This window comes from Condylura cristata, unplaced genomic scaffold (genome assembly GCF_000260355.1).
Source record: "Condylura cristata isolate star-nosed mole 26May11 unplaced genomic scaffold, ConCri1.0 scaffold00034, whole genome shotgun sequence".
Lineage (NCBI taxonomy): Eukaryota > Metazoa > Chordata > Mammalia > Eulipotyphla > Talpidae > Condylura > Condylura cristata.
In genome coordinates, this window is record NW_004567135.1 from 6973988 (window position 1) to 6996654 (window position 22667).

The following is a 22667-nucleotide window of genomic DNA, read 5'->3' on the forward strand; positions in this document are numbered from 1 at the left end:
AAAAAAAAAAGATGTGGTATGTATAGACAATGGAGCATTACTCAGCAATCAAAAAAGATAAACTCATGCCTTTTGCAGCAACATAGTTGGAGCTGGAAGGGATCATGCTTAGTGAAATAAGCCAGAAAGAAAAAGAAAAATACCAAATGGTTTCACTCATAGCAGGAATATAAAGGATTGAGGTGGGGTGGGGAGTGAGGGCAGATAATAATATTGGACAACTATATACCAGAGACATTTTAGGGGTTATGGAGTGGAGCAATGGGATCCAAAATGGGGGGGGGTGCCGGGGAGGGGAAGCACAAAATAATATAAAAAGGAACTATTATATTCATAAATAAATATGTCTTTTCAAGTAGATGACCTGGAAATATACAGATATAAAATTTGGGTGACTACACAAAAAAACATTTCTCTATAAAATAGTATTAATACAGAAATACAGCCTTGCCCCAACTTACTTGCAAATGTCATAAAATTTATACAGACCTTTCAAATATTTCACATTGGCATGTGTTTGTGAACCTAGAGATCTTTTAGTTTATTTAAAGCAAATTTCCAGATTACAAAGTATGTAATTTCTACTGTCACCTAAACCGTGACAGAGAACTTTGAATCTGATTCATTCACTAGAACTTTTCCCCCAAGTCAAAATCAGAAATTTGCCCTAAAGTACATTTTACCATTTGTCTTAAAAGTTCGTGTTCTTAATGTCCACAACTTAACTGTTTAACATTGTCAGATCTAAAATGATCCTGTAACACAAAATCTAATTACAGACATAAATGCAAAGAAGAAATGATCGTGGTGGTGGGGAAGGCAATTATTAAAAAAGTGGAGAGAAAGGATGCATGAATACACTTTTCCCATTTCATTCAAACAAAAGACCCAGTCTTTTCAAGAACATTAATGATCCTTCAGAAAGTTTGTTCCCTGTTCAGAAAGTCACCTTTAACTGCCTTCTCAAGCAAAGGCACTCCCCTGGAAGGAACTTATAAAGGTGGTTCCAAAGGGCACGGAACTCAAATTTATGAACTACAAATGTGTATATACTGGGGATTCAGCTTTCATAAAAAATAACCAGCACACACGGAGCCATTTCTTAGGTGATTACCATAAACATCTACCTATAAAGGTTCTTAAAAATGATCCTGGCTTATGGTTTTTTTTTTTTTAAAGCTAGCCTTGAAGGTATCCCAAACACTGACATATGGCCAACCAAACTAGAACTCTGGGTAGAGAGAACAACAGAGCCCCTCAAACAGCTGCTGAGAGAATTCACTTTCTGGGACATCTAACTATTTCCTACAATTAGCTCCCATGAAGAAATCCTGTGTCTTTCTAATACACCAATAGGAAAATAAAGTACCATTTTACACTCATATACAATGATTACAACTCTGATTACTACAACTGTAAAAGTACATAAACGTAGATACTGATTACAAATTCACTATAGTCCCTGGCATATAAATCAGGGATTTTTTTTTAACCTATAAAACATTCCACTAAAACGTTACCCACCTAAGTTGAATCATAAGATATGAAACTTAAAAAGAAAAAGTCCATCAAACCCAACTGATTTTTCAAATCAGAATGCAAATGTCTAATACATTTGTAGCCATTTGCTTTGAACATCATTCTTTCATGTATTTCATGCCATTCTGAAATCCCTTTTCTTGGCCCTAAAGACATCATTCGGAAGTGTTATTTTATTTTATAAAAGATTTATTTATTTATGCATACAACATTACGCCCTGGTGGCATAATGGGTTTAAAGTGCAGCAATAAGAGGTTGCTATCAGAAGCCACTGCAACATGAGTTCAATGGAGTTCAATCTGTGGCCAGGGAGGTGACCCACATGGCACAGCAGACCTCTGCTGACCTGCCCACTGCTCCCCTTAGCAGTGTATCTGCCTGTTCTGCTCCCCTGTCGCTGGTGAATCCTCTCACCCACCCTCAAAAGACACAAAAACTAGTTCAACAAGACATAGTGCTGCTTTATTTACAATAGGAAAGACATGGAATCAACCCAAATATTGATTGGATTAAAAAGGTGTGGTGCATATAACACGATGGAATATTACTCAGCCTTTTGCAGCAACATGGATGGAGCTGGAAGGGATCATGCTTAGTGAAATAAGCCAGAAAAAGAAAAAGAAAAATTCCAGTACCAGACGGCTTCACCCATAGCAGGAAAATAAAAAGGATCGGGGGGGGGGGGGATAATAGTAATAATAAACAACTATATATGAGACATTTTACAGGGGTGGCGTGGGGAACTGGATCAAAAATGGGGGAGGGAAGTGTACTGGACTGTGGTGATGGCACATGGGTAATCTGGTGATGGGAAGTCCACAGGGATCACAACTGAGATGGGAAAAGGCACAAAATTATGTAAAAATAAACTACTATTTAAAAAATAATAATAAGAGCCTCCCAGGTGGCCTAAGGCTCAGAGCTAACACCATGAGAGCTGAGTTCAAATCCCAGCTGGGGAGCAGACCCACATGGCTTCTGTTTTGCCCACTTTTGCTCTAGGCAGAATATTTCAGATTGCCTGTTCTGCTCCCCAGTCTGTGTCTGGTGAAACCTTTCACCCCTTGTACCTATGGTCTACACCCAGTTTTTCTATGCAAAAATAAATAAATTAGAACTATCAAACTACTATGGTTTGAGTGCCTATGTCCTCCCCCCCCATTCATACGCTGAAATCTTAATGTTCATGTGATGGTACTGGAGGGGGGGTCTTGGGAGGTGCTTAAGTGAAGATGGAACACTTGTGAACAGTGCTAGTGCTCTTCTGAAAGAGACCCTACAGAGCTCCCTAATCTTACCCTTCCATCTTGTGAGGCCACACTGACAAGGGAGTACACTGTCTATGAATTAGGAAGAACCGAAAGGACTAAACACTAACTACCTAATGTACCTAATAATTGCAGTCCAGCCATTTACAGGCTATCTCAGAGCATTAAAAGCAGATAGTAGATAAAATCGCTAGGTTCTGTGGCTATACCAAATCAATCTGCTGGACTTTATATCATACCATAGTTATACAAAGTGTTCCTACTGGGGTAACTGGGCAGGATACTTGTGGCCACCCTATACACTTCGGGGGTAACATCTTGCGAGTCTGTAATTATTTCAAACTACAATTTTTAAATAACGGGAAAAAAACTGTAGAGACATCAGAAATATTCAGACATTTGGGGGGAAATTAAGCAAGTTACTATCCTAGTACAGAAATCATTGAATTTTGTGAAATAATACACAAACACAATAAGGACTAGAGACTAAAAGTCAGTGTTATCACTGAGCATAGCACTTTTATTTTCATTTTTGGGCTTTTCCTAGATTTTCCACAGTCAGCAAATACAGATGAAATATTTAAGATTCAAATTAAAATAAGCATCAACTGGGAAAATCATTCTTGTAAGTGACATAAATGACTTCACAGAAAGATTATAGAGCCTACTAATTGAAACGAAAAGCACAAAAAGTCAATTCACAGAAAAAGAAAAGTAGCCTAATGAACAAGGAAAAATGTTCCATCATGTTAGCCATTGAAGAAATGTTAAATAGATCAATTTATTCCATTTAAACCTATTGTATACTAATTTTTTTCAAATAAGAATATGTGATCCTGACAAAAGATGCAGTTAAGGTGGGCACCAGTAAAAACTGGCTTAACAATTTTCAAAAACCACTGGTCAATATTGATATGAAAAATTTTAAAACATTTACTCTGATCTACTACAGTGAATTTAGCCTATAGAGGATAATTCTTAAGATAAAAAAGAAATTAGAAACTGATAATCTCCATCAAATAAAGTTGATGTGTCTTCTACAATATTCTTTAAATTAATCACTCAATCACGAGGCTGACAAGTCAGTTTAACTAGAACAGTTTTTTTTTTTCATCTAATTTAGAGAGATATTCACATTTGACTCACTTTTTGACCAAGGTTTAATAAAGGCCTCCATTTAGAGCCTTATTTTTTTCAACAGAACTACAAGTAAGTCCTCAAGGTTACACAATTATAAAAGTATCTATTAAAGGAAGCAGATGTCCAAGTGCATGGAGAAACTCTACCAACATTACAAAGTATTCAAGAACACGATATTCTCTATCACCACAAAAATATTCACACTATCAGCCCATAAACAAATCAATCACTACCCCTATTTCAAAGCAGTAATCCTGGTTACTGGCTCATTTTATGCCAACTGCTACCATGGGACAGCTATAAATGAAAGGAAAATATGGAAACTCCAAATTCTTGGCAAAATGATTTCCTATCATAATAGACAGTAGTTATAGAAGACAACAATTAGGAAAAAAGCCACCATAAATATGACAAAACCATCTCTTTGGTCATATATAACCGTATATTTTACTTGCCTATTTACTGTCAGACACAGAAATGCCCTGCTCTGCCACTTAATCCCTACAAGTATGGAAAACAGAACGCATATAAATTTATTAAATTTACTTGCCTCACAGCAGAACTATCACCTAGGTTTAATTGTTACATCCCCAATATTGGTAGGACCACTAAATTATCATTAATACTTAAAAAAAAGCGACAAAATATGGGCCTCCCCGGTGGCGCAGCGGGTTAAAGCGCAGCACTAAGAAGCTAAAGCGCTTCCGCATGAGTTCGATCCCGCCTGTCCCGGAGGTGACCACATGGCGCGGCAGACCTCTCCTGACCCGCCTGCTGCTCCCCTCAGCAGTGTACTTCGTCCATCTGCCTGTTCTGCTCCCCACTCTGTCTCTGGTGAAGCCTGTCGCAGCCCCTGAGCCTCTGGCCTGTACCCCAGTTCTGTATGAACAAATAAATCTTTTTAAAAAAAAAAAAGCAACAAAATAAACACCTGTCGTTTTATCCAATATAGTGTTCAGGGTCCTACTACAAGATGCTTATGGAGGGCCCTCCCTGGTGGCACAATGAATTAAAGTGCAAAACTATGAAGCTATCTGTAACCATTGCCCAGCCAGGCAGCTGACCCACATATCTCCTGTCCCGCTGGCTGCTCCCCTCAGCAGTGTATTTCAGTCACTCTGCCTGTTCTGCTCCCCACTTTTACTGGTGAATCCTCTCACTCTCCCACACCTCTGGCCTGTACCCCAGTTCTTGTAAGCATAAGTAAATAAATCTTTTTGGAAGTAAAAATGAAAATTAAACTTGGAATTCTCTAACAGTGAATAACAGTTATTTATAGATGACTAAATTAATCAGCATAACAAGTTCAGTTTAAAACTATCAACATTCTGCAGATAAGGAGAAAGTTAATTTATCTGAAACTAAAGTAATATGCCCAAGGTTGCATAGTTAATACATCAAAGTTTAGGCTTTGAAGCTAGGAAGCACAGAAATCCGTCACTACACTACAGTAGCTTTTAGTCAAAACACTACAATTGCCTTAAAGTAAACTTTAAGACAATTAGTACTTATTAAATTAGGTGCATTATAAATCTGACCCAACCACAGGCTCCTCTTTTGCCTGTAGTGCTTACTAATCCAGAAGAAACAAATACAGAAAACTGTTACAAGGTAAGAACTAGGACCCCTGGGCAGAAGTCAATTAAGATGCCAATAATTTCTATCCTAAGGCCAAGTTAGCTGATTTTCAGTTTTCACACACACACACAAAAAGACAATATTCATTGTAGTTTTTGCAACAAATTGACCCTCTATGATAAAGCTCTTACCCTAACCTGATTATCTGGACTGCAATACCACCCTGGCAATCAATAAACTTGTCTACGATTTGTTTGTTCTCTAGCACGGTGAACAGTGGCTAGGACATAGGAGATCAACAATGAAATTTGTTTAGAAAAATCAATGGGTGAAAAATAAGCTGTGTTTTTTTGTTTTTGTCTTTTAAATGCATACAACAGCAAGGGTGTAGGCCAGAGTTGCAAGGGAAGAGAGGGGATAAGAGAATTCACCAAACTATGGGAGCAGGACAGTGTGATCAACACTGCTGAGGGGAACAAGGGACAAGGAGAGGTCTGCTAGAGAATAATTAAAATAGTTCTCAAAATACCGTGTCATTTTACTTCATATTTAAAACCAGTGGCTTAGGAGAAATGAACTAAAAAAAAAAAAAAAACCCTCATATTTCAAGTTATCAGTAATTATCAAATTTATGCTTTTCAGAAGAGGGTACCTTTCATTACTAGTGTGTGTGTGTAGTTAAGTAAGCAAACCATTTGTTACTTTCAGATGAAAACGCGAAGTTTACCTTTTATAAGTATATAAAAGCAGCAGCTCACACATACTCTGAAACTGTACCAGGTACCATTCTAAGTACTTTACATTTAACTGTCAATCATCTCCATTCACTGTATCAGCCTCAATTAACTGGTAAAGAAACTGAGAAATAGGTTAAACAACTTGCTCAAGGTCACACAACTACAAAGTGGCCCAGTATGGAGAAGGGATTTAAAACCAAGCAGCCTGAGCCCAGAGTCCATGTTCTTAACCACTCTTTTATGTAACCTAGTGCAGCATAAATGTCTCTTATCATTATTACTCAACCGCTGTCCTACTTTTTCCTTCCCCCAACTCAAAAGGCTAAAAAAATCCTACTTTCCTTACCTTGCTCAGCTGCAAATTTTTTGTAAATCTCATACATTTAATTGTATTTCCCCATAGCCAATTCAACAACAAATGGTTCAGCACCAACTTACATACACCACGTTGTTTTGTTAAAAACATGAGAATGGGAGGGAGGAACTCCTGCCAATTTACGCACAGTGAATCTCAGATCTCTTCTGAAATTTTCAAAATTATCATAAAAACTAGGGTATTTTTGAGAACTAAAAGAAGTGAGACATCTGCTTCAGAAAATAGTTATCTACTCTTAGATAGACTATTGAAAAGAGAAAAACAAAACAAAACAAAAAACTACCATTTGAACCCAGAATTTCAAACCTTAGTGATTTGAAAAGTTTAGTGAATGACTTATTAAATTTAGAATGTCTTCATGAAGACTTGAAGCCTGTCTCGATAATTAAACTATTTTTTTAAAGACTTACTTACTTATGCATACAAGAACTTGATACAGGCCACAAGTGAGAGGATGGGGTATAAGAGGATTCATCAGGACAGAGTGGGGTATAGAATAGGCAGATCAAGTGAAAATACATTGCTGAGGGAGCAGTGGGCAAGATGGGAGGGGTATGATGTGCCTTGTGGGTCACCTCCCTGGCTGGAGATCGAACTCATGTCACAGTGGCTGCTGTTCGCTCCATAGTGCTATCCTAACCTCCTGTGACACCAGGGAGACCCCAATAATTAAAACTTTAAAGAAAACAAACTGTAAGAAAGATACATCAAAATGTAATGAACACAGTAAGAGCCAAAAGACCAAGTTTCTATTTTCACTTCAGAAGCAAACCCCATTTACAGTTACAGCTGTCAAAATGAAAGCTCCTAGGTAGAAAACTAAAATATCACACTTAATGAGATAAAGTTAAGTATTAATACAACACTGCACATTTAGAGATTTAGATTCATACCTCTACAAATGCTTCCTTTTACACCAGGCCCACCACCAAAGAAGCACCATTACAGAAATCTACCAATCACAGTCAGTGGAGACACTGGTAACCCCTCCCCTCCAATCTTCCCCATCTGGAAGCCTCAGTTTTAAAAAATCATTTCAGGGGCCTCCCTGGTGGCTTAGAGGTTAAGTCTCAGCACTATCACTGCTAGGGCCTTAGCTTAATACTCAGCCAGGGAGCTGACCCCACATATGGCACAGCAGACCTCTCAGTTTTGCAGGCTGCTCCCCTCATCAGTATATTTTAGTAGAACTGCCTATTTTGCTCTCCACTCTCTGTGGTGAATTCTCTCACCCTCTTCACCACTGGCCTATACTCCAGTTCTTGTATGATTAAATAAAAGGTAAATCTTTAAAAAAAATTTTTTTTCAGTGATCTAAGTTTTATGAATGAATGATTATTTAAGCTAATGGGAAAAAATGAGAACTGTACTTAGGGTTGGAGGCATAACACTCACCCATGATGACAATATAAAATAAATGCAAAATTAATCTATACAAATATCCTATTTTTAATTTCAGATCCTAAAGCTAGCGTAAAAGAGCAAAAGACTTCAAAAGTCAGAATTTTATTTTAAGTATGTAAGAACTGAGGAAGAGGGGAGGGTAGGGAGTTTCATTTAATGTGTACACAGCTTCAAGTTTTGCAAGATAAAGAGTTTTGGAGATGGATGGTGGTGACAGTTGCACAACACTGTACTTCAATGCCATGAAGCACACTTAAAAATGGTTTAGGTGATGAATTGTATGTGTATTTTACTACAATTAAGATTAATTTTTAAAAGTTATATGAGAATTACTATAGCATCCTATTGTGCACAAACATCATAGCTAACAAAGAGGTTTTAGTACAATTAGATTTTTCAGGGAAAATCTCAAATAGAGACAGAAACCCCCAAACTATTGTGGAGCAGACAAAACTGACTAAAACTATCAATGAGGGAAAATGATATGAAAATGAACAAAATGAGGTTATCACACACACACACACACACAAAGAAGAAAAGAAAAAAATCACAAACTGTCTCCTGGGTAGTCAGTCTGCAGAAGGAAGCCATTGCTGATTCAAACTTACAGATTTGTTGGAAAATAGTTTGAGACCTGTTTGACAAGTTTGTGAATTATAGTAACATTTTTACTTTGCAGAGAGCCAGACACTGTTTGTGTCTCCGGGGAAATAGATGACAAGAAAACAAACCTATAAACTAGGGAATATAGCTCCCCACTGTCTTAAAAGGTTAAAAAGTTACAACTGAGGATAACAGAGTAGGTAGGATTCCTTGTCTGCCTGCAATTTTCTACTGCGGTATAACTAGGTAGTTTAGAATTCTAATTTGGACTTCAACACTGACCAACTGTATGATCTTGGGCAAGTTTCTTAAATTCTTTCTGCCTTAGTTTCCTTATCTCCAAAACAGTTAACAAACAGTGCTACATGCCTCACAGGTTGCCTTTAGTAGACATATATACATGCAAAAACACTTAACTGGTGTGACACAATATAAGAGTAAATCACTATTGTAGTACTATTGTTATTATTAATGTTACTTACCCCACTAACTCCAGGTATAAACTGTAAAGTTAAACTAGGGTTTCTCTAGAAAAATGCACACAAGTCTTTCAGCATTCCCGCAGAGGACTCATGGATGCCAGATTACTAAAGCCTCTCCAAGATGATAATTAAGCAACTGGGTTTAGTCAAATAGTTCTTAACTTCCCCTACCATGGAACTCTTTAATAGTCCTATTAATCTACGGATCTCTTCTCGGAATTTTTTATTTTTTAACTTTATTTTATTTTTGCATAGAACTGGGTATAGGCCAGAGGTGTGGGTGGTGAGAGGCCTCACCAGAGACAGAGTGGGGAGCAGAACAGGAGGATTTACTGAAATACACTGCTTGGGGGTGGGGGGGTGCTAGGGCAAGACAGGAGAGGTCTGCTGTGTCAGGAATTGAACTCAGGTTACAGAGGTGATAGTGCTGAGACAATCTCTGGGCCACCAGGAAGATCCAGAATAATGATTTTTAAATTTACAAAATGCAAAGGGGTATCACAAAATAAATCAATTATAGCTATCAAAATATCCTTTAAAGTTTCTAATTTAATAGTTAAGTGCCACTTTACTAATACATTAAATAACAAGATTTTTCTTAGATGTAACAAGTAATTATTATAAACAATTATTTCAAGTGTCTTCAAAAATTCTAATAGGTAATGAAGTTTTCTCTTGCAGCCACTGAAATTTATAGAATTTTCAATTCTATGCAACTCTATATTTCAATTAGAAGGTAGTGAAAATAAACATGCACTTTTTTTCTTAGCCAAGTTGACCAACTTTCTCAATTCTATCCAGGAGAAGCCTTAGCTTAGGAGAAAAGGCAAAAAAATAGTATTTGGAGCCAGAGACTTGTGCTCTAAAAGCCAGACTTCAGACTTTAGTCCTCACATTATTTACACCCAGGTGACCTTAGACATCAAACTTCTGAGCTTTGGTTCCCTCATTCAAAATAATTCCTGTATTTTGAGGTTATAGGGAGCAAATATTGGTTAAAAAAATGCCAAGGGACTAGTGTTTTTTTTTTTAATTGGTATTAATACCACAAGTTCAGTCGCATTAACATGTTTAAAGTTCAAAAAAACTCATCATATGAGAAAAAATCTTAAATACATACTGATTCTGAAAGAAAATGATTCGTGGAAATATTAATTTTATAGAACAGAGAGACTAAATCGGGTACTGACATTCGAATGACCTATATCTTAATCCCAATTCCACTACTTTTGATTTCTTAATGGCTCCACGTCAGTTTGATCATCTGCAAACTATTTCCATGTTTTAGAAACAAGTGAGCATTTAGCTTTAACACGCAATAAATGGAGCTATTTTTAAAACTAACATTTTAACAATGCCAAAGGAAACAATTTGAAACTCAGAAGTTTATTTTGGAATTCATGTTGACTTCAGATTCGCAGTTCTTTCTTTCGCCCGGCAAAACACAGGAACACAACCTACAGAATTTGCATAGTTTGGCATTCCCGAAACAACTGGCACTGCTTAAAATTATCTTATTTCTTATTCTGCTGAAGGAAAACTGAGGATAAACACAGTAAACAGCATAACTTAAAATCATGATTCAATGTTTATCATCAATGTTGCATATTCGAAAGTAGCTGTTTTCTAAAACTGACTTCAACAACTCAAATTTACCAGCTACACTTTGTTGCCTAGATGGAGGGACTGGGGGCGGGGGGAGGGGGGTGACTTTACGCCGCTATATTACGGAACAAGTTTCATCCCTCCCTCCCTCCGACAAAAAACAGGGTCCACAGACGGGACCTGTCTCCCCAACCCATTCTACAACCTGTAAAGTCCTTCCCTCATTGAAAAGATTCTTTTTCACGGGCACAGTTAACAAGTGCCAAAGCGCAAAGTTGCCGTTTTGCTGGTTTGACGTTTTCACAATGCAAGAACAATATGATCTGGAATCTATTCAAAGCATTAGCCAGGCAGTCAGCTGATGCCCAGTGCACACAAGGAAAAAGACAGAAATAACGAGAAATCAAACCTCTATCTGCGTAAGGCAGGTATCCACTGCCCTTAAGGGTAAAATAGGCCAGCAGCAGACGCTGCAATTATTTTCTATTGTTCAAGTGACTATCAAAAGACTTTCCTCGGAGTAATTTTCTCTCCTTCTTGGAATCTCTCTGGTCAAGGTCCTGTATCAGTTCATAAAATCAACCGCTCTTCACCCGGCCCTGGCCCGAGTAACTTTTACAAAAGGTCAAAGAGGTGCCTTTCAAGGCTTCCAAACCCTACTGGCCTCTCCGCGCACAGAACGTTCCAGAGAGCTAGAGACCGGGACCGAACGGAATCTGGTGGGGGTGGCTCGAAATCGGCCACCAACTTTCCCGTCCGGAGGCGCCGGCCCATCTCCCTTCCTCGCGGGCGGCCCCACATGTTGCTGGGCTCCCTCCCAGAGGGCCCCGCGAGGCCTCGCTCGCCCCCGGAGCGCGTCCACCTGATAGCCCCTTTCTCCCGCAGGCTCCGCCCACCCCGCCCCCGCGGGGCAGCCTTCTTTAGGAGGTCCATATGGAACGCTTTCCCTTCCTCAGCCCCACGCGACCCGGCCAAGCCGCGGTCGACCCCCCCGCTCATTGCCCTCACGCGGCGGCCCTCGCCTCCCGCCGCCGCCGAGGGTGCGGGGCGCTCGCGGGACGCCGACGCGGGCCTCTCGGCCCAGGTGCTGTGTCAGCCTGGCCGCCGGTTCCGCGGCGTGTACGGCCTGGAAAGTCACATGGCGGTGGGACCAGCCGGCGCCTCCACACGCCAGCTCTCCTCAGAGCCGGTCGAGATGGCCAAGTCCACTCACCTCCACGAAGAGCAACATGTCTTCCTCCGCTCGGCCCAGTCGTTCTCGCCGCCGCGACTCCAACTGGCTTCCAGGCCCGAGCCCCGATGGCTAGGATAAGGACACTCGCCTGGCCCCTCCACCCGGCAGTGGACCCGGCTCCTCCCCTGCCGTCAGCCGCTGTGGCCTGACCCGCCCAGTCCCACCTCCCTCGAACCAGCAACTGTTTCCGGTTCTACAGAACAATTGCTTCCGGGAGAGGAGAAAACCTTCGGTAGCCCGACTTTTGCATTCCCTTCTCCAGCGGCAGTGTGGAATGTACTATCATCTCCCCGGGGGGCAGGGGGATCACAGAAGGCACCATTCTGTGCCACGGGGGTGTGTGAAAAGCTTACGCATTTTATCCCTTGCCAAACCAGTATCGATCCCAAGCATAATAATTCTGCAGTTTTCAGAGCTCAGTATCTTGATCTAATAAAAGTGCTGAGCTTGTGAGAAACGCGTTGACTAAACGCCCAATCTTGATGAAAAGTTGACTCTCAAAGAAGAGGGAAAAGCCGCTATAATAAGTGCGAGAAAAGCACCTGCTGTATTTCCGTGAATTAATCTTAAGACAATCCTATGCAATAAATATATTATCCCCATGTTAAGCTGAGTGGTCTGGGGAGGCTTAGACACACCTTTAAAGAACTTTGATGTCACACCTTCCCTCAGACACACCTTTAAAGAACTTTGCCCAAGGTCAGTTCAAATCAGGTAATCACATCTCCGCTGCTGCTGCTGCTGCTACTACTACTACTACTACTACTTAATACTTAGTATGAATAGCCTCTTCATTGATCTTCTGCCATCAATTCAAGTGAAATATAATAAATATTTTTACTATCATTTTCTGTTAAATGGTACAAATTCCAAATTATGTTTAGCAATACACGGGATATATTTTGTCCCTCCCTCTTCTATATCCCAGTTCACTTATCTTTTGAAATAACATGTCTTCATTTTTTTCCAATAGGTATTTTCTCTTCCATCATATTCCATTCTATTTTAAAATTTACTAAATTGGAGAGATTTGATTTTCACCAAGCGACTCTTACTTATTTTCAAAATCTTAGTATTCTGATCCTATGTAATCTCACTTATTTTACACAGATTTTCTTTTAGATATCAAATTAGTTCCCTCATCACGTTGCTGATATTCATGTCCCAAAATCTCCCTAATCTGTTCCCTAGAAAATTCAATTTCATCTTAATTAAACCAATCTCCCCACTTTCCCCCTGAAATACAATCTCAGCACTCACCTCCAAAGCCATGCTTCAAATTGTCTTCCCTGTCTGGAATGCCTTCATTTGTCAATCAACCTTTCCTTTCCATAGGATTCTCCAAATACTCTGCTCTCCATAGATCTCTTTCTCATGTCCCTTTTTAGCACTTGATTATTATAGTCTTTATTTATTTTTTTGTTTATTTAAGTTTCTTCACGGACACCCTATCATGTATTCTTCGCAGTCTAGGATTATGGTAGCCACATAGTGGAGTCTCAGCAAATGCTTGTCAAATAGAAATAGAGAGATTTTAATTTTGCTTCAAAAAGCCTTCATTCATCATTCTGATGCAATTCCATGCTGCATAAAAACACAGAGAGAGAGAGAGAGAGCACAGTAATGCTAATTAGTTTAGTTGTCATGCATTTAGACTGCTTTGTAGTAAATACCTACTGAGATAAGCAATGTTAGAAAATAAAAAGGGATAAAAGTTGCTTAAGTTAAGCAAGATAAAAGTTGACAATCTAATGTCAGCAAAGTTCTTAAGTAGATTAATTGATAGCATCAAGAAATGCAGGATAATAATGGATTTTAATCAAATCTCACATTAATAATTCTTTTTAACTGTGGTTCAGTAAGAAACACTATAAACTTCCTTGAATTAATAGACTTAATTATTATTTCATGAAAAGGAGGTAGTAATATTTTTAATGGAGGTGTTGGGGTGGTGAGCAGTCTAACAGTAAAAGTACTCTGGGACTTAGGAAAGTTTCCATAAGGAGATAAGTCTGAAATTACAATATATCCAAATTTTATTTTCTGTGAAGGAACAGTAAAAGAATATACTAAATGGTAGAAAAAGAAAAGTTAACATATAGCATATGTTTTGAGAAGTTCATTAACTAGTGGATAAAGACAAATAATAGTTACACTTCAATGAGATAAAAACTGTAATTGACAGTTTATAAAGTGATCTGGGAACCAGAGAAGGAAGAAACTTAGACAACAGGATCATATAGTAAAGGAATATTTTTAATTTGCTCTCTACGTATTAATTCATATAGTGATTAATATTTTTAAAAGGCGGCAATTGCATAATTCTGTTCCTCCCTTTCTCTGGAACACAAATTGTTTACAAGCTTACAACAATAAATTGTAAGTCCTTATAATAAAGATTGGACATAGGAAGTTCTTGTAGCAAAATTGTTATACATCCATAATTTGTATAAACTCAAAATCCCACAATGATATTGTATAGTTTATTAATACATACACCTGTAACATAACCATTTAAACATAGACAAGTCCTAAACATATCAAATTCATAATTGTCATTGCCTCCAAAAAGGGACAGTCTTCAACTTCACCTTCAACTTTGTCTGTAACACTTTCTTTCATTTAAAAATATCTGAAGCAAATATGACAGTGTTAATATTTGTTCAGTGTAGATGATAGGCACACGGCTACTTGTTATATTAATTTCTATTCTTTTCATATTTTTTGAATCAGAAGAGCTACAAAGTCATCACCCTGTCCTTTAATTGCTCCAGTCTGCAAAATCATATCCCCTCCTCTGAATTCAAAGTACTAGTCTTTCAGTTAGAAAGTGGCTGCTAGCATTCCCTTCAACTTCATGAGTCAACTATGGGACTTCGAGCTTTCTGCAGTATGGGTTCCTTGAAAATAAAACCAACTAAGCTGTGCAAACAGTATGGTCTTCATCCAAATAATATCTTCCAAGTTACCACATGTCTAGAAAAAGTTGAAAGGCAGATGAAGAAATTGTACACAATTATTCCATTACAGCCTTAAAAAATCTTAAGCAAAACCTCAGGAATAGAAAAGAACCAGGAGTTACTTTTGATATAGTGCATCTTGAATTCTAACACCTAGACTTCAAGCTCATTTAAGCGGGGCTATGTCTTCTATTTCATTTAGCGTTTCTGTTGTCTATTCTTTTCTACCCTCCTTACTCCCCTCCCCACGTCACCCCCTACCATCACAGCATATGGAATGCCTATTCTCTGCCTGCAGTAAGCACTCTTTAATGTTTGCATCAGTGATAATGTCACAGTGGATCTAGTGTGACATCACCAGGACTGGAATACCATGGTTAGTAACTGCTTTGTGGCAAGGTAAACCATAATCTCTGGGAGCAGGAAATGCCTCTCCCAGCTTCCTTGTGGATACCTTTATTAGCATTTGCCTATATTTTGTGAAAAAAGAAGAAATAAAATCATTCAACTTTTCAAAATGTTTACCAAAAAGCAAGATGAGAAAGGTGATGACTCTGAACCAGAAAAACGTGCAGATTTTACCATCATGACAAAACCGTCCAGAAAAACCCTTGATAATTTTGTGACCCCTAACCTTGAAACCCCATTTTCAGTACAGGAGGTCATTCGTAGGATTCAGCAGGCCCAGCAACGTAGAATAAGCGAGGTAGGTAGTATCTGAGAAGCTTACATATTGCAACATTTTTTTAACTCTTGGTGATTTTCATAATATTTGTGTTTGAGGTAACTGTCTTTATACTACCACTGCACAGAGGAGTGGATCTGAGGCCCCTCAGTCTGACCCACCTTACCACAACACAGGTACATACACTGGGGAAGAACCACCTGCCTGCACAGCTGGAGGTGGTCTGGACTGAGGGACTCGGCTCCCAAGGCCGAGAGGGCTTTTGAGACTGCCTGGTCAAGATGAAAGAGGTCTCACAGACACCAATGAGGGTAGGCATTTGTTGAGGAGCAAAAGAGAACTCCAAGGAGATTTCTCTGGATGTGCAATTCCCTGAGGTGTCACGGCCAAGGTCTTTAGGAATGGCATTTGGAAACAAAGAAACTGAACTGTATTCACTGAGAAAGCAAGGAAAGTGGACTTGGCTAAAGTACATTTATTAGTGCTGATTGTGGGCACAAGTCAGCTTCAACTCGGGGATTGTGCAGGGTTCCTGAATGAACAAATCACGAAGGTTGTGTCCCTAAAGCTCCAGTCTAAATTGGTCTGGTCTCAAGGTCTGTGACTTTTTTCTAGGTCTGTAACTCCCTTTTCTTCCAATAGCAGATGATTTGATAAGCTATGGAATGATAACTCAGAAATGGTTTAAAAAAAAGAAAGAAAGAAAAGAAACCCTGTAAGCTCAGGAAATACATGGCAGTAAGTCTAGTCCGGGACTAGACTCATCAGGTTTTTAAATTTGCTTACCAGCCCATGGGAATAGCAAATTTTGTCCTTAAATCCTGAACATTCCTTGTGGTAGGGACCTTCCTATATAAATACAATGTCAGGGGCCCTTCTGGTGGCACAAGGGATTAAGTCAGCACTATGAACCTATCAGCAGCCACTGCAGCAGCAGTTTCATCCCCGGCCAGGCAACTGACCCATGTGGTGCAGCAGACCTCTCCTGTTTTGCCCACTGCTCCCCTCAGCAGTGTATTTCAATAGATCTGCCTGTTCTGCTCTGTCTCTCACCACCACCCCTTATCCCCCCTCCCGCCCGGCACCTCTAGCCTATAGCACAGCTCTTGTATGTATAAACAAATAAAATAAATCTTTTTTAAAAAATGTAATGTCGGCCTTCCCTGGTGGTGCAGCGGGTTAAAGCACAGCACTGAGAAGCTAAAGCCACTTCAGCATGAGTTCGACCCGCCTGCCCCAGAGGAGACCACATGGTGTGGCAGACCTCTCCTGACCTGCCCACTGCTCCCTTCAGCAGTGTACTTCGTAGATCTGCCTGTTCTGCTTCCCACTCTCTCTGGTGAAGCCTCTCGCCGCCCCTGCACCTCTGGCCTGTACCCCAGTTCTGTATGCATAAATAAATAAATCTTAAAAAAAAATGTAATGTCACCCTCTATAACAAGATCCAATTCTATATTAATCTCTTAGCATTTTAAGAACTAAATTAACATGTACTACTGAATGATCACGATAAAAAGGAAATTACAGCTAATACTGAAAATCAAATTTTAGCCAATAGTTCTTATCTGAGTTTTTTTTTTTAAAGATTTATTTATTTGTGCATACAGAACTGGGGTACAGGCCAGAGGCTCAGGGGTGGCAAGAGGATTCACCAGAGACAGAATGGGAGCAGAACAGGCAGATGGACGAAGTACACTGCTGAGGGGAGCAGCGGGCGGGCCAGGAGAGGTCTGCACGCCATGTGGTCATCTCCAGGGCAGGTGGGAATTGAACTCATGCGGAAGTGGCTTTAGCTTCTTAGTGCTGTGCTTTAACCTGCTGCACCACCAGGGAGGGCCTTGACTGAGCTTTTGTCAGAGAGCTATTAGATGGTTTTTTGGTTAAGAGAAAGCCAAAAATAATAAATAGAGAAGTTAACTAATATAACAATCAAATAGATCCCAAACAATAAGACTATACTGCATTCATTCTATTCTCTCAGACAGAAGACAACAAAATTACTCAGGTGAACAAGAAATTAAATCGGGAAAATTCTTTCCCATGTGTAACCACTGGTCCTTTCTTGTTCTCTGCATAGATCCATCTCTGAGCTGTTTAGAAACTAGTACCAATAACACAGTGTGTGGTTTTAACAGCTTTACTGCAGGATAATTGACATATAATAAACTGTATGATTAAAGTATACAAATTTAGATATAAACACCCATGAAAGATCCAGGGGTTAAGTCTCAGTGCTGTCACCAGGATGGCCTGAATTTGATGCCCACTAACTACACCCTCCAAGGAGCTAATTCACATATGGCACAGAAGATCTCTCCTGTCTCGCCTACTGCTCTCTTCAGCAGTACATTTCAGGGAATCTACCTGTTCTGCTCCGCATTCTGTCTCTAGTGAATCCTCTCACCTCCTGAACCTCTGTCCTATACTCCAATTCTTTTAGGCAAATATAAAAATAAAGAGATACTCATTTAAAAAATAATTATAAATACCCATGAGGCCTTCATCACAATCAACACAATGAATTTACCCATCACCCCCAAAAGTTTCTTCATGTTACATTCCCTCATTCCCTTTAACATATCCTTCCCTAGCCCTGACCCACCCTCAGGCAACCACCAATTTGCTTCTACACTGTTGCCTATTTTGCATTTTCAAAGAATTTTATATATGCAAAATCATACAGTAGCTACCTTTTTCTCCCCTCTCCTCTCACTTAGCATATTTTGAGGTTCAGTTATATTCCTTCATATATAAATAGTCCATTCCTTTTTACTTCTAAGTATTTTTTTTATGGCACAGCCTTTTGAGTTGTTTCAGGTTTGAACTTATTACAAATTAAACTATCAATATGTCTGTACTTATTAGTGACTTATCCTTTTGGGTAGATAGGTTTGAAATGGTAGGGTAATGAGGTAAGCATATGTTCAATTTTTTTTAAGTTTTATTTATTTATGCATATAAGAGCTGGGATATAGGCCAGAAGTATGGGGAAAGGGGTGAGAAGATTCATCAAAGACAGAGAGGGGAGTTGAACAGGCTGAAAATACACTGAAGATGTAAAAACAGGCTGAAAATGGACTGAAATACACTGCTGAAGGGAGCAGCAGATGGGTCAGGAGAGGTCTGTCACGCCATGAGGGTCACCTCCCTGGCCAGGGATCAAACTCATGGTGCAGTGGCTGTGGATAGTTTCATAGTGCTGAGACTGAACATCTTGCACCACCCAGCTGGCCCCCAACATATAGTCAAGTCACCAAACTTTTTCAAATCAGTTATACTATTTATATTTCTACAAGTAGTAAATGAGGTTAACTGCTCTGCATCTTTACCAGCACTGGATACTGTCAGTCTTTTTAGTATTAACCATTCTAAGAGATATATAGTGGTATCTCACTGTGGTTTTAACTTATGCTTTCTTTATAACTAATGATTTGGGACAACTTTCTATGAGCCTATTTTTCCCATAATAAGTGATCTGTGTTATTCAGGTTTAAATACAATTCTAAATACAATTCCCTTGATAAATTACATTTTCCCTCATTCTGTGACTTTTCTTCTTCTATTAAGTATCTTTCAAAGAACATAATTCCTAAATTCAATGTATCAATATTTTCTTTCATGATTTTTTTAGTGTGGTTTATAAGTAAACTTTTCATGTTCACAAACATTTTCTCCTATATATTCTTTTACATTTATGTTTCTGATCCATTTGCATGATAAAAGGTTTTGCTTCTATTATATCATATATGTATCTTTTCCTCTCCTCCTCCCCCGCCCAATGATTCTAGGTCCATTTGTTGAAAAAACAATCCTCTCTTCATTGAATTGCATTTGCATCTTTATTGAAAATCAGTTAAACATATGTGTGAGAGTTAATGAACCCTCTAATCTGTTCTCTTGATCTATTTGTCTATCTTTTGGCCAATGTCAGTGTCTTTAATTACTGAGGTTGTACAATAATTCTTTAAATACATAGTTTTAGTTCTTAAATTTTACTTTCACTATTGTGACTTCTTTCATATCTTCCTTTTACCATCTTTTACTCTTTTTGGGTTTCTTTCTCTGAAAGGACACACTCAAAACATTCATAACCTAAAAACAAGTCTTTATCCAATCTGATTTCTCCCTCTGCATTTCCACATGAAAATTAACATCAGTATGTCAATTTCTGAGAGGGGGGAAAAAAAAAAACCTGCTGGTGTCTTGGTTGAGACTGTATTGAATTTAATAGATAAATTTTGAAGAATGGAAATCTTAATAATGTTAAATCTCTGACCCCTTAAAACAGGGCTCTCTCACATATTTAGATCCAATATTTCTCAGAAAGGCTTTGCAGTTTTCAGTGTATAGGTCCTGCATATCTTTTATCAGATTTATCCCTAAGTAGTTCATATTTTTATACTATCCTGAATAGTGCTGTCTTTTAATTTCTGTTCTCAGTTTTTCACAACAAATAGGTAGGAATACAACAGATTTTTTCTATGTTGCTTTTGTGTCCTGAAATCCAGTTATTAGTTCTCACAGATTTTCTTTATACATCCTTTGAGATTTTCTACATATATAATCTGGTCGTGTGTTAGTAGAAGCAAGTTTTATTTCCTCCTTTCACATCTGTGTGTATTTATTTAATTAGTTGTTTAATAATCGCTCTCAAAAAGGTACGCTTGCAGATTAGTTAAACATTATCGGGTGTTAAAATAGTCTTAGTAAATCTCATTTCTCGGTCCTCCCTGGTGGCCCAACGGCTTCAAGAGCAGCACTGCAAGCTGGGCAGCCCCTGAGTGCTGAGCTCCACCCCTGCCCAGTGATCCCCATGGGCGGCAGACCTCTCCTCACTGGTGTGCTGCGCCCCTCAGCAGTGTATTTCGTTGATCTGCCTATTCTGCTCCCCACTCTGTCTCTGGTGAAGCCTCTCGCCGCCCCCTGCATCTCTGGCCTGTACCCCAGTTCTGTATGCATAAATAAATAAATCTTTATAAACAAACAAATAAATACATAAACATCATCTCTCTAAAATTATGTTGACTCCCCTTAAGGGATTCCTGAAGAAAGCAGAAAATGAGGTGAAGGTAGAGAAAGAATGTAGAAGCAACATCTACTATTAAGTAACTAACTTATTTATAGCAGCATGGTTTGTAAGGTGCTTTCATATATGCTATGTATCTCACATCACTTTTGAATTTAGTATGTCCACTATTTTACAGATAATGTACAAGCAGTTCAGAGTGAAGTTAACATGAATAAAATCATGTTAACAAAAGAGCTCCATTTGGGATGCAGATATAGTTTTCAAATCCCTTTTTTTCCCTTAAATAGTAGCAACTCTAGGATGATGAAGGTAAGGGGGAGACATTTTTAGGGGAAATCTGACATCCACATAAGACTAGAATTAGCAGGACTTTGATTGGACAGCTATGTAGAACTGTTGCTAACATGCTGGGAAGGTGACCAAAGCTTACTCTCAGGCGCAGAGTATACTAATCTATTTTCCCTTCTTATCTTCAGGACATTAATATGAAAGTGAATGAAATAATGAACAATGTGCAACGGATAATAAATCGCTACACTGTTGGTGAGAACATATACTCTGGAAGGAAAATCTCCATTACAGAACACAAAAGACGCAGAAACACTTTCCTAGAAAAAATAGTTAACTGTATTAAGTCTGCTGAAGTGAAAGAAAAGACTCTTGTTTCTATCCTGGCCTGGTTGGAAGAATGGAGTAAGTTTCCAGAAGTGGTTCAAAGGAAAACCACAAAATTAAGCTAGTGAAAAAAATCTTTAAGTAAAATTTGAAGGATTACACTAAAGACTAAAAAGACTAAGGAGGGTGTTTAGAGAATAGGTTTTCTCTACTCCTGTAAGAGTAAAATAAGAAAAATATAGGCTTTCTCATACAGTGCCAGCTATTCTGGTCTTTAAGTGTGTCAGCATACTCACATGCCCCGTACTTTCATGCTTTCTATTCCCTGGCCTGGAACATTTTCTACTGGGCTACCACATGGCTTACTCAATGCTTACAACACTTTCAAATGAACTGTTCTCTGACTGTCCCTGTTCTCTAATCTACAACATTGTCCATTATTCTTTACTCTTCTTTATTTTGCCTATAAAATTTCTTACCACTAGAATCTAAACATTATGAAGTCAGGGAATTTGTTTTATTAAATATTTGTACCCTCGGTATCTAACAGCGCATGTCAGAGGAGACAATGGAATGAAAGAATAAGCTAAGAATATGAAAAAGAGGAATTTCACTTAGCTGTAAGAAAGCGCATGAAACAGGGATTATAAAATATCACATAACTTACCAGGGGAGTTACAGCCCCAATATTGAAACTCATTTCCATATTCCCATACTTCTTGGTCTATCTTGCTTAGATAGACACCTGTTAATCTGATTTTATGTCCAAGGCTTACTATTTAGCTTTGTATTCCAAGTCTCTCCCCTTTTCACTTCTTCAAGGAGAAAAGCCTTGGAACAGCAATAAGTATGAGATTCCAATTTTGAGGATTGAGTCCAATATTGAGCATTTAGTTAATATTATAAGCCTATGCAGTTATATTTATTTTTCCACTCAAAAGTAATTTTTCCCCTCTCATCAAGATATCCTTTTGTCTGAGATGACTGCAATTGATATTGAAGAATACCACCACTGCGTAGCACAAATGGAGATTCTACCAGAGACATTCAAAGCTATTGAGGGCAATGTCACAATACTGACTGGAATTAGTAAATCTCTGATTGAAGAAAAGAGAAAATATAAGAGAAAAATAAGTAAGTTGCATTAAGAAATTGGAAATAAATTTGACTTTTTCAAAAAAGTGACTTTGTTGAGGTAGAATTTACATACTATAAAATTTACCCATATTAAGGGTACAATTCAACAGCTTTGAATTTTGAGTAAATCTAAAGCTGTGCAACTATCACTACCATCCAATTTTAGAATATTTCTGCCAGCCCAAAAGATCCTCGATGCCCACTGGCAGTCAGTCCTCATACCTCCCACTCCCCAGCCCTAGACGAATATTCATGGAGCTAGAAGGGATTATGA

The 22667-nt window shown here is 38.7% G+C and overlaps 2 protein-coding genes across 4 annotated transcripts in view; one reads left to right on the top strand and one right to left on the bottom strand.

The window, feature by feature from the left end:
* LARP4 (La ribonucleoprotein domain family, member 4) overlaps positions 1–22667 on the bottom strand; it is a 105006-nt gene that overhangs the window by 33452 nt on the left and 48887 nt on the right. Inside the window, exon 2 of one of the 3 annotated variants that reach the window (XM_012732556.1) lies at positions 13228–13551. In XM_012732556.1, the coding sequence (XP_012588010.1) occupies positions 13228–13239 (12 nt within the window). In that variant the 5' untranslated portion in view covers positions 13240–13551. Of the gene's footprint in view, positions 1–11946; positions 12163–13227; positions 13552–22667 lie in introns of those variants that run through there. The other 2 variants (XM_004692755.2, XM_004692756.2) reach the window with 2 other exon arrangements.
* The window catches only part of FAM186A (family with sequence similarity 186, member A), a 32713-nt gene continuing 25559 nt past the window's right edge, over positions 15514–22667 (top strand). The window contains exons 1-3 of the mRNA XM_012732312.1: positions 15514–15633; positions 21118–21334; positions 22220–22390. Coding sequence (XP_012587766.1) covers positions 15514–15633; positions 21118–21334; positions 22220–22390 — 508 coding nt within the window. The remainder of the gene's footprint in view (positions 15634–21117; positions 21335–22219; positions 22391–22667) is intronic.